General features: G+C 38.1%; 1 protein-coding gene across 11 annotated transcripts in view; it reads left to right on the forward strand.

Annotated features, from left to right (window-relative positions):
- FANCI (FA complementation group I) overlaps positions 1–13,105 on the forward strand; it is an 81,655-nt gene that overhangs the window by 35,330 nt on the left and 33,220 nt on the right. For 10 of the 11 annotated variants that reach the window (XM_073996682.1, XM_065548397.1, XM_045395971.2 and 7 more), the window contains 7 exons: positions 1,258–1,350; positions 2,049–2,185; positions 4,904–5,084; positions 6,858–6,945; positions 9,335–9,465; positions 9,923–9,993; positions 12,257–12,371. In XM_073996682.1, the coding sequence (XP_073852783.1) occupies positions 2,160–2,185; positions 4,904–5,084; positions 6,858–6,945; positions 9,335–9,465; positions 9,923–9,993; positions 12,257–12,371 (612 nt within the window). In that variant the 5' untranslated portion in view covers positions 1,258–1,350; positions 2,049–2,159. The remainder of the gene's footprint in view (positions 1–1,257; positions 1,351–2,048; positions 2,186–4,903; positions 5,085–6,857; positions 6,946–9,334; positions 9,466–9,922; positions 9,994–12,256; positions 12,372–13,105) is intronic. The other variant, XM_073996683.1, reaches the window with a different exon arrangement.

Genomic DNA, 13,105 nt, shown 5'->3' on the forward strand with positions numbered 1-13,105 from the left:
TTGTTGTCTGTCTTTTTTATTATATCCATTCTAATGGGTATGAAACAGTACCTCATTGAGGTTTAACTTTGCATTTTCTTAATGACTGATGATAATTGAGCATCTTTTCATGTGCTCATTAACTGTTCTAAAATCTTCTTTGGTGAAATGTCTATTCAAATCTTTTGCCCATTTTTTGAGTGTGTTGTTTGTCTTCTTAATTAAAATTCTTTGTATATTCTACTGACAAGTTCTTTTTTATTTTTTCAATAACTTTGTTATGAATGGTGACAAGTTCCTTATCGGGTATATAATTAGCAAATATTTTTTCTCAGTCTGTGACTTGTCTTTTTATTTTCTTAATGGTATCTTTTGAAGTACAAAAGTTTTAAATTTTGGTGAGGTCCAGTTTATCAGTTTTTTCTTGTACAAATTATGCTTTTGGTATTGTATCTAAGAAATCTTTACCTAATCCAAGGTCTCGAAATTTTTCTGTATGTTTTCTTCTAAAAGTATTATAATTTTTGCTCTTACATTTGGATTTCTGATCCATTCAAGGACCTATTTTTATTTTTTATTACTATTAAAAATTTTTTTTATGTCCTTTGAGTCATAGGGACTTTTTTTTTTTTGGTGGGGGGTGCAGTGGCGCAATCTCAGCTCACTGCAACCTTCGCCTCCCATATTCAAGTGATTCTCCTGCCTCAACCTCCTGAGTAGCTGGGATTACAGACATGTGCCACCACTCCCAGCTAATTTTTGTACTTTACGAGACAGGGTCTCACTATGTTGGCCAGACTGGTCTTGAACTCCTGACCTCAAGTGATCCACCTGCCTCAGTTTCCCAAAGTGCTGGGATTACAAGTGTGAGCCATGACACCTGGCCAAGGGACTTATTGTTAAATAGGCTGTTATACTTTTAAGATGTAAATGGGACAGGTGTGGTGGTTCACACCTGTAATCCCAGCACTTTGGAAGACCAAGGTGGGAGGATCACTTGAGGCCAGGAGTTTGAGACTCACCTGGGCAACACAGTGAGACTTCATCTCTCCAAAAAATTTAAAAATTAAAAATTAAAAAATTAGCCAGGCATGGTGTAGTCCCAGCTACTTGGGAGGCTAAGCCAGGAGGATCCCTTGAGTCTGGGAAATCAAGGCTGCAGTGGTTTATGATTGCATCACTGCACTCCAGCCTGGGCAACAGAGTGAGACCCTATCTTTAAAAAAAAAAAAAAAAGAAAATGTAAGTAATGACTTTCTTTTGGTTGCTCTTTTCTAGGCAGGACAGCAAGGAGATTCCAATAATAACTTAAGTCCCTTCAGCATTGCTCTTCTTCTCTCTGTAACAAGAATACAAAGATTTCAGGACCAGGTATTTTTTTTTAATGCCATTTTGTTTCCTTCTGTAGTTGGTAAAAAAAAAAAAAAAAAACACACACACACACACAGAAATCTGTTTTTGTTGTATCCTTTCCTAAACAATTTTACCCCCTTCCTGCCAGCAGCAAAGCTGCTATAAGACATGTATGTCCCCTCTGTTCTCTGGGGACTGATGGGAGACTTCTACAGGTTTTTGGTTTATTCTTTCATTTCCTATTGTATGGTAAGCTAGGTGATGAGGTGGGAATAAGAGTGGAAGGATATCACACAGCCCAAGTTGGAGGAAGGGACAATTTAGCTGGATATTCACCAGCAGTTTTATTATGTTGTAGCTTTCCAAGAATAGGTTAGTTGCAAGGATGAAATTTACTCTTTTTTTCTTATATGTGTTCCAGGTTGTGGGTAACATTTATATTGACTTTTAGCCTTTTTTTCCCCCTTTTTGCTTAAGGAAGGCTTGTCTTCAACTCTTTAAAGTTCCCACTGAACGTCATAATTTTTGTAACATCTTCATCTAGTTAAAATAGTTGTCATAGGGATATAGTGAATGGCAGCTCATAGGAACAGTTATAGGGTTAAGATTTATAACATGAGCTATAATATTTGCTTTATTTTCTTATTTCATTCTATTAGGCGCTTGATCTTTTAATTATTTGTTTTTTTCATTTATTTTTATTAACTATACCCAAGGTGCTTGATCTTTTAAAGACTTCGGTTGTAAAGAGCTTTAAGGATCTTCAACTCCTCCAAGGCTCAAAATTTCTTCAGAATCTAGTTCCTCATAGGTCTTATGTTTCAACCATGATCTTGGAAGTGGTAAAGAATAGGTAAGTTGGTGAACCATATCTCAAAAGGTTTATAAGGTGTTTAATGTTAGAAAATGCAATGTGGTATCATACTTGCAGGCTATGAGGGGAAGCTGATGACTTACAGCTGTTGACTTCACACATCAAGGTTCAATTTCTTAAAACTGGTAGAGCATACTTTTTCCCTATGGAAATATCCTTGAATCTCAGGACTTGGTTTCTTGTTCACCTTGACAGCAAGCACACAAAACTGAATTAGGTGCTGTTGTTTATTTCATGATACTACAATTCTCTATTTTCCTTTGCTTTCTTTCCATTTTTTTTTTTGAGACAGTCTCATTCTGTCACCCAGGCTGGAGTGTAGTGCCACAATCTTGGCTTTACTGCACCCTTGACTTCCTGGGCTCAAGCAATCCTCCCACCTCAGCCTCTCGAGTACCTGGGATTACAGGCATGCTCCACCATGCCTAAGTAATTTTTGTGTGTTTTGTAGAGACAGAGTTTCGCCATGTTACCCAGGCTGGTCTTGAACTCCTGAGCTCAAGCGATCCACCTGCCTTGGCCTCCCAAAGTGCTGGGATTACAGGCTTGAGCCACCGGTCTGGGCCCTTTCTTTTCTTTTTTAAAGGAAACAGAGTCTCACTATGTTCCCTAGGCTGGAGGGCAATGGCTATTCACAGGCTCTGTTATAGCACGGTAAAGTCTCGAACTCCTGGCCTCCCACCTTAGTAGCTGGGACTATAGGCATGTACCCCTGTGCCTGGCTTGGCCTTTCTTCTTTTTTTTTTTTTTTTCCTGGAGACGTAGGAACTTTTCACTATGTTGCCCAGGCTGGACTTGATTTTGTGGGCTCAACTGATCCTCCTGCCTCAGCCTCTCAAGTAGCCAGGACAATAGGCGCATGCCACTGCATCTGGCTAATGGCCTCTTTTTAAAGTGAGTAAAAAACATTAAGAGTTTTATTTACTTTGTTGAAATTTGGAGCTTATGGTTGGAATTGAATTATTGATTAGCCAGTTTAGACAAATTCATTTAAAACCACATGGAAAACATCAGTAACTATCCTGGTTTTTATTTTAATTTCAGGATATGCATTAGCTGTTCTAACAGTCTTTACTATGTCATGCTTTCATTATGCATTAAAAAATTTTAAAGTTTCGTAATTTAAGCATAATTTATGGTAGGTCTCTTCTAGGCCCGGAATTCTTGTTTATTAATAGATTGAATTTACATGAGCTTTGCAGTAGGGCAAATTTGAAATTAGAGTTTATTGTTTGAGTGTTTTACCCATTGATAGGCCTTAAAGCTTTTAAAGCTTTTTTTTTTTGGAGACGGAGTCTCTCTCAGTCACCCAGGCTGGAGTGCAGTGGCGCGATCTCAGCTCACTGCAAGCTCCGCCTCCCAGGTTCACGCCATTCTACTGCCTCAGCCTCCCAAGTAGCTGGGACTACAGGCGCCCGCTGCCACGCCTGGCTAATGTTTTGCATTTTTAGTAGAGACAGGGTTTCACCGTGTTAGCCAGGATGGTCTTGATCTTCTGATCTCGTGATCCACCCACCTTGGCCTCCCAAAGTGCTGGGATTACAGGCGTGAGCCACCACGCTCGGCTGCCTTAAAGCTTTTTAATCTTTGTATCTGATTATTCTTTTTCCTGAGGCTTATAATTGTGTCTCCAGTATTTTCCCAACCCAATCTCTTCAAATTGGGCTAAAGAAACAGGTACTCACTAACTAGGAAATTCCTGGAAAGCTGCCCGTCTTCTGAAAGTCTCCATCATAAGACTTGAAAGCATCTCCATGTATAATTAGCCTGGAGTGGGTACTTGTCACCAGGTGGGACCAAACCTCAGCTGGGAGAGATTTGGATAGCCTTATTAGATCCTGTAAAATAACTGGCTGGTTAGTTACACATGCTTGCCCCAGTCAGTTAATGAACCTTTAAATAATGCATTCTCCATTTTACGTAATTGAATTTTTGGCTCTTCAGAGTATGAATATTGTTAACTCTGTTAAAATGTTATAATTTATCCATAACTATCTACTTCATTCTGTAGTGCTGCATTATAATTTGTTGCAATTTAACAGGTAGATATAATGGATAAAGGTTATATGCACATTATTTCCACTGTGGGGTATAACATTAAGTGGTATAAAACCACCAGTGATTCTACTCCTTTACAAAAGATTATTTGTAGTTTTAGTTCATGCTGTTGACACCAGATCATTAATCCATTTATACTATAAATATCTACTGAGTGTCTTTTATATGCCACCCTTGTGTTAAGCAATGTGGGTAAAAATATGACTATACTATGACCTCTCTCTTACAGAATCTCTGTCTATGGAGAGGAGCTAATTTGTAAGCCTCTACATAAGCGTTGTCAGTGCTGTAGGGTAATAGAAGAGGCAGCAATGAACTTCTCATCATGAAATCTTGAATGGGAATCTTTAATTGTCATCATATTGAAATATTCCAGTTTCTTTTGTATGTTTTTGAATATTCTCTAGCTTCTGGATTTTCCCAGTACTCTGTCATTGGAGACCACTTGCCTGCTATTCCCATTATGGTACATTTAGGAATTCAGAATTCTGTCAGATGATGTGTGTAAAGAAAAGGTTTATATGCAGAGTACGTTGGTTATCCAGGTCAAGTTTGGGAAATGTGTAACAGGGCATTGAGTATAAAGGTAAGATATCTTACTACGTTTTTCTTTTTTAACTAAGCTTTGTTTTCTTGTAGCGTTCATAGTTGGGACCATGTTACTCAGGGCCTCGTTGAACTTGGTTTCATTTTGATGGATTCATACGGGCCAAAGAAGGTTCTTGATGGAAAAACTATTGAAACCAGCCCAAGTCTTTCTAGAATGCCAAACCAGCATGCATGTAAGCTCGGAGCTAATATCCTGTTGGAAACTTTTAAGGTGAGACACTATTTTGGCAACCACTCCCTAATTTTGTTTAAATAATCCAAGTAGGGCTTGGCATTTGCCTGGGAGTTTGCTGGACAAGGAAATTTGAGTATTAGTTTGACAGAGGATATATGACAGAGATTAGGATAATATTGAAACATTATAGATCCAGTTTGATGGAATACTTAACTTTCTTATTCTTTTATGTAAGTTTTTCATTTATTCCACGTAATCCAATTGCTTCTGACCTAGAAGTCTGAATATAAGATAGCTTTTTCATGACTTTTCCTTCTTCCAGCAGTAAACCTTTCTAGTTTTTGTTTTATTTTGTTTTAATGCTGTTCCTTTACACAGAAGAAATTTTTTTAGGTCACTGTAGAGCATCAAGCTTAAAGAATTATGCTGTAAGAATTTTTACTGAAAATAAAACAAAAAAAGAATCATGCTTGGTTGGGCATGACTTAACCTATGATCCCAACACTTTGGGAGGCTGAAGTGGGCAGATCACTTGAGCTCAGGAGTTTGAGACCAGCCTGGGCAACGTGGCGAAACAATATCTCTACAAAAGATACAAAAATTAGCCAGGCATGGTGGCGTGCACCTGCTACTTGGGTGACTGAGGTGGATCACTTGAGCCCAGGAAGTCAAGGCTATGGTGAGCTGTGTTTGCACCACTGCACTCCAGCCTGGGTAACAAAGTGAGACCCTATCTCAGAAAAAAAAAAAAAAAAAAAGTCATACTTATTGGTTCATTGTTTCTGAAGAACCCAAAATGGGAAATTTACATTTTTTTTGACATTATTACCAAATTATCACTGACAATATTAATTTCCAAAACAGTTTTCAAAAATGTATTTTGTTTTGAATAAAAAAATGCTAGATCATATCTGAGGTTAAACAACTTTGCTAGTAATTCCTCTAAGTCTTCTTAATGTTCAGTTGTTTAATGTAGCTACACACGAAGAGTGTCTGCTGAAAATGTTATTTGGGAGGCTGATCTAAATGTAAATCTAGTGTTCTAATCCAGAACTATGAAGTAAATGTCAGAATAGTTCTTGAGAGTTGTAAGTGTATTTGATGATGTAATATAAATTACCCTGCTTTACAGTGATATTGTTAAAGACATTATCTTAGAGTATGTTTTTGTATTTAAATTATTATTTTTCAAAACTAAAGAGGCTCCATTTGATTTCACATAGATGTCAGCTTTATCAAGTCATCTTTATAAATTGCTGCTAAGTCACTAACAGTCTGAGGTCTGAACGAAATTAGTCTGTACCATAAAGTAATTAAGTTCAAGTAAGAATTTTAACTAAAATTTAAGTGAAAATTCAGAATGGGTCTTTTTAACAGCAACTGCTGTGCTTCTAGAAACTGAGACAGGGGTTAGGGAAGATCTTTTAAGTTTCTAGAAATTTTCATGGGCTTTTACATTTTAATTTTTAGAATAAAAGTTATGTGTACTGTCAGGAATATGGATATTGTCAGGTAATGGATACCTAAGTAGAATTTGTCCTGTTTGATGCTGAACCTTATATTAGCAATAGTTTAATGTGATCTGTACTTTTAGGCTAACAAACATGGTATTTACCCTACTAATGAATCATCGAAGCACAGAACAAGGGGAAAGTTGAGTGATTCTGTCTTTCCAGGTGATTCACATTATATTCTGAGTTTTTGAGTTTTACCCATATCCAAACTGTTCTTCATCCTGCCTGACATGCATTGATATACTTAAAAGCTGAAGGTCACCCAGGAATATTTTATTTATGCTGTTGTTTTTAGATCCATGAGATGATCAGACAAGAAATTCTGGAGCAGGTCCTCAACAGGGTTGTTACCAGAGCATCTTCTCCCATCAGTCATTTCTTAGGTATTAAACTTTGAAAGGATGAATAAAGTTTTTAGAAATATTTTCATTTAAATGTCATAATCATTTGGTCCTGGGAAAAAAAATTTAATGAGCATTTAAATGCAGTATCTTTGATAGGATGCCAATAAAGCAAATCCATTTATGTTGTCTGGGATTGTCAATTGTCAAAAAGGCTGTAGTTGTCAGTAAGGAAAGCAACAATTAACCAATAAGTAAAACTTCGATTTTGCCTCAACATTTTCTGTTATTATTAATACCTCTCAAATGAATGCTGTCCTTCTGCTGCCACTCATTGACTTCCTAGTCCTTTTAGCCTTGACATTTGGACTGCACAGCATTTGTCTCTGGTAACCTCTGAGTTTGCTGGGTTTTTTTTTGTTTTTTTCTTTTTTAGACACAGTTTCACTCTGTTGCCCAGGCTGGAGTGCAGTGGCACAATCTCAGCTCACTGCAACCTCTGCCTCCTGGGTTCAAGCAATTCTTGTGTCTCAGCCTCCTCAGTAGCTGGTATAGGCACACGCTACCACGCCCAGATAATTTTTGTATTATTAATAGAAGCAGGGTTTCGCCATGCTGGCCAGGCTGGTCTCGAACTCCTGACTTCAGGTGATCCACCCACCTTAGCTTCCCAAAGTGCTGGGATTACAGGCTTGAGCCACCACACCCAGCCTGAATTTGCTGTTTTTAATACATAACTCCTAATGTCTAAATTGACTGGTCTTAATCACCAATTTTAAAAATTTCTCTATGTCATTCATCACTGTTTATAACTCCCCTGAAACTTTTTTAGGTAAGTTCTCTGACTACTGTAAGAGTTTGCTTCTTTTCCGGCCTGTGACCAGTTTTTCTTTTACCTCAAATATAATACAGCTCCCTTCAAACAAATTTTCCTTTCCACTGCTCCTATTTCCATTATTTGAAGCATGGCTCTCCAGGTCCTGGAGGCTGGAATTACCTTTTATTTTCTCAAACACACTTGGTACCAAAGTTCTGTCATTTTTCTGCCTCATACTGTTATTTTTTTCTATCTTTTTATTCCCTCCTTCCCCCAACCTCACATCCACTGTCTAGTTCCCATTCTTACAACCTTGAATTTAGACTACTACCACAGCTTTCTAACTGGTTTCCTGGCTTTTTCTTCTCCCTTCAGCAATTTAACCTGCATATTACCACAGGTTAGTATTCCTAAAATACCACTTTATGACTATAAAATCATCAATATGTTCTTTAATAAATTGTCAGCTCTTTTTGTTTGTTTGTTTGTTTGAGATGGAGTCTCACTCTGTCACCCAGGCTGGAATGCAGTGGTATGATCTCAGCTCACTGCAACCTCGGCCTCCCAGGTTCAAGCAATTCTCCTGCTTCAGCCTTGCAAGTAGCTGGGACTACAGGCACGCGCCACCACACCCAGATAATTTTTGTATTTTTAGTAGAGACGGTGTTTCACCATGTTGGCCAGGATGGTCTCAATCTCTTGACCTCATGATCCACCTGCCTCGACCTTCCAAAGTGCTGGGATTACAGGTGTGAGCCACCGCACCTGGCCAAATCGTCAGCTCTTTATCCTGGCACTGAAAGTCCTTGACAGGTGGATCCCAACCTACCTTTCCAATGTTAAAGTCAGTTATTTACTTTCCTGGATTCTTCACCCTAGCATCATTGATTTCCCTACCATCTTCTGAATATGTCTTATGCTTACCTTTCTCAGACCTTTACCCATACTTTTCCCTTTATATATGTAGGTCTTTCTGGTTCTTTGTGCTTTTAAATGTTCCCCATCTTTTAGAACCTAGTTTAAGTTCCTTCTCATTGCTTTCCTAATATATGCCAACTCATAATGATCTCTTCTTCCTTTGAACTCCTATTTAAACTCTCCTTTTACCATTTAGTAGGCAATAAACTATGTTTGGAATTATTAGATATTTGATATTGCTCTGTGATTTACCTCTTTAATTCTTAAAAAAAAATTTTACTTCCAACTAAATTATTAAAATTTTTGAAGAAAGACTATGTTTTATACTTTTATGTTCCTAATAGAACCATATTATGTTTGCACATACTAAAAATTCAGAAATATTTATTGATTTATTTTAGCTTAGAAGTAGAAAGATGTGTGCTACTACTTATGTCTAGGAGTGTAATCGGTTTCTTCCTTTCTTTTAGGCAGTTTAATTTTTAGAGAAATTGAAACTATCACAGAAAAAAGCTAAAATTATCCTGGTTACATTGGAGAAAAAGTATATATAGAATCAGTAGAAATTTGTATTGCAGTATACTTGACTTATTTGAGAAAGGAAGCAAAAGACTTACATTTCTTTCTCCTTATTTTTCTTTTATTTCAAACATCTGTAGTTATTTGAGGCAACTGATTATAGATTCTGTTTTTCAGACCTGCTTTCAAATATTGTCATGTATGCACCCTTAGTTCTTCAAAGTTGTTCTTCTAAAGTCACAGAAGCTTTTGACTATTTGTCCTTTCTGCCCCTTCAGACTGTACAAAGGCTACTTAAGGCAGTGCAGGTAAGTCTTCAGATTCCCAAGTAACTTGCCAAAACTGAGGTTTAACTGTCTAGTGGAAGTCTGATGCATTTCTGTATAAATATATATGTCTAAGAAATCTATTCCACTTTAGTCTGAAACATAAAATTTGCATGAAAAGGGCAAGAGCATTGAGCAAGACTGTTTTCCAGGTTTATTTACTATCCATAGCACTATTCTGTTAACTCATTTTCAAGTTAATGAAATAATTAAAACTCTTAGAACATTATTGAGTACAATAGATTTACAAAGGCATTCACAACCAGTTTCATTGTAGTGTTACAAAGTATACTATTGTCCTTGTTAACTGTAATAAACATTAAAGCATATATAAAACAGAAGTAAGCTTCCTTATAGAAGCCATATGGTAACAGTATTGGAAATGAGCTAAGGCTAATAAGCAAACTTGTTCTGTTTTTACCCACTGATTCTTTTTCAGCCTCTTCTCAAAGTCAGCATGTCAATGAGAGACTCCTTGATACTTGTTCTTCGGAAAGCTATGTTTGCCAAGTAGGTAGCATCTTTTTATATCATAGGAAGATGTCGCCCTCTAATGTTGGGGCTAAAGTTATCTTTGCCATCTCCTAGTACCACCTGTTCACAGTGATCATGCGAATTCCCAGCCCCGCAGAGCAATTTCATCAAATAAGGCATTTTGCTAAGTCCTTTGTGTGCTTTTTTCATTTAGTCTTCAGAGCAACCCTATGAAGTAAGAATTATTGCAATTCCCATTTTACAGATAAGAAAACTTAGGCTTAGAGAAGATGAGTAACTTTCCAAACCTAAAACAATAGCTGGTGGTGGAGCAAGGATTCAAAGTCAGTTCTAATATCAGAGCTTGTGATGTCAAGTACTTTACTCTGCTACATTAGAATAATCTTCAGGATAATGTTCTAGTGCCAAATACTCTGAAACCTGAGCTGGCAGCAGTACCAAAGGGGACTGCTTTGGAACTTAGTCAAGAGGAATATACTTAAGAATCTCATTTTAGTGAACATCTGAATTATGATCTAGAGGCTAGAAGATCAAATTAATTGTTGAGGGGAATGAGTTTTATTTGTAGCTTAGCCAATCCCTCCTAACATCTCTTCCTTTATTTCTTAGTATATAAGCTAGAGATGATCATACCATCTCCTAAAAATATAAGACAGTAATATGTGAAAAACATTTGGTACTTTGAGGATAAGATACCCAATTAATATCACATTGGCCATATTAAAATATATTCATGGGTGTCCACAGGAACAACTAAGCCATATGCTATTATCTTTGTTCTAGAATTAACAGTTTTTGTTACTCCTCACCCAAAGGCATGGCGAATAGACTGAGATATTATGTTGTAACATCTTTAACATGTATTAGTCATTGAGCCTCAGTGAGAAGATGAGTGTGACATTTTCTGGATGGAGAGTTTACATGGCATCAAGTACTACATTATCCTGTGATGAAAGAGAGCATATGAAGGAAAGCACTCCTTCAAACATGGCAAAATCAGCAATTTCTTTTCTTTTCTTTTTTTTTTTTTTGGAGTTGCAAGATTTAATAGTGTGAAATAGAGTGGAAACAGAGCTCCCATACAAAGGGAGGGGACCCAAAGGGGGTTGCTGTTGCTGGCTTGAATGCCTGGGTTTATATCCCAATCCTTGTCCCTCCTGCTGTGCTCTCAGGCAATAGATGATTGGCTATTTCTTTACCTCCTGTTTTTGCCTAATTAGCATTTTAGTGAGCTCTCTTTACTATCCGATTGGTCAGGTGTGAGCTAAGGTGCAAGCCCCATATTTAAAGGTGGAAGCGGTCACCTTCCCAGCTAGGCTTAGGGATTCTTAGTTGGCCTAGGAAATCCAGCTAGTTCTGTCTCAGTCCGTCCTCTCAACAGGAAGACCCAAGTGCTGTTGGGGAGGTTGGCCGATGACCGCTCTAACTGCTTCCTGCTGAATTGGGGCCTAGTAGGGGTTGTGCAGTTGAGATTTCCTCGGGAAGGGTGCCTTCAATGTCATTAACATCGGAGCATGGGCTAACAGACTGGTCCAGGGGTCCGCGGTAGATCTTAGTCATGGACTGCATCTGGGGCTCCATTTGAAGAACCATTTGTAGTTTTACAGTTTCGATTCTGGAAGAGACAAACTTAAAAAGGAGGTTAAAGGTATAGGGATTCAAATGTATGGCCTGCAGTGCAGGGGATTATTTCTTTGGCACACTTCACAGGCCCTGACTATCTGCTTGATAGTTTTGAAAAGGCTTGGTCCAGTGTAAATAATAATTTGGCCATCTGATGGGTGCTATCAATGCCTAAGTGGAAGGTTTGGTGAACGGTTTTAAGTAATTTCTATTGGTTAGCTGCAGGCAAAAGTATTTTTCCTTCTTCGGTGTCTAGCCATCTGGAGGGGAGGAAAGTATGTCCTCGTGAGGTTCTCCATTCTGTTTCTCCTGCTGAGTACTGGGGCTTAAAATCAGCGATTTCCTACATTTGAGTAACCAGCCAATTTTGCAGTCTCTCGGCACTCTTATTCTTATTCCTCACATAGACTTGAGAGCAGGATAGAAGGAAGTAGAGTATCATGAGTTAAGTAATGAAAAATGTCAGTTCAATTTCTGTACTATAAATTGCTTTGAACAGCTGATACTTTATTTTGAGTACATAAATTCACTTTGTTTTGCTCTACGCTTCATTGTTTATACATATGCCTTCTCTGTATGCAACTGGCTGTATTTTTCTGACCCAGAAGCATATTCCTGTGAAACAGGTTTGTTAACTTCTCTATTTCTGAGCTAGCCAGCTTGATGCCCGAAAATCTGCAGTTGCTGGATTTCTGCTGCTCCTGAAGAACTTCAAAGTTTTAGGCAGCCTGTCATCCTCTCAGTGCAGTCAGTCTCTTAGTTTCAGTCAGGTAAGGATTATTTATGTTAACTTGCAGTGTGTGCATATCATTCATGTGCATTGATGAAATGCATGCTGTTTTCTTTTATTCCTGTTATGGTTATAAGAATGATCCTAGAACTAAAGAGTCTGATGATGATGATGATGATGGTGGTGGTGGTGATGATAATGATGATGATATTGGCTAACACTTATTAATGGCAGATTTACTGTATGCTAAACTGTGCTATCCAGTATGGTAGCCACTATCCTCAGTGTGGCTACTAAATGGAACATTTGATTGAAATGTGACTAGTCCACATTGTGTTGTGCTGTATGTGCAAAATTCATACCAGATTTTTTTTTTTTTTTTTTTTTTTTGAGACGGGGCTGAGCCTCTGTCACCCAGGCTGGAGTGCAGTGGCCAGATCTTGGCTCACTGCAAGTTCTGCCTTCCGGGTTTATGCCATTCTCCTGCCTCAGCCTCCAGAGTAGATGGGGCTACAGGCGCCCGCCGCCACGCCCGGCTAGTTTTTTTGTATTTTTTTAGTAGAGACGGGGTTTCACCGCGTTAGCCAGGATGGTCTCGATCTCCTGACCTCGCGATCCGCCCGTCTCGGCCTCCCAAAGTGCTGGGATTACAGGCTTGAGCCACCGCGCCCAGCCTTCATACCAGATTTTGAAATAAAAGAATGTAAAAATCTAATAATGTTTAATATTGATTACATCTTCAGAGAGAATTTTGTATGTGTAGGGTTACAGAAA

The sequence above is a fragment of the Macaca fascicularis genome, chromosome 7, assembly GCF_037993035.2.
Source record: "Macaca fascicularis isolate 582-1 chromosome 7, T2T-MFA8v1.1".
NCBI classification, from domain to species: Eukaryota; Metazoa; Chordata; class Mammalia; order Primates; family Cercopithecidae; genus Macaca; species Macaca fascicularis.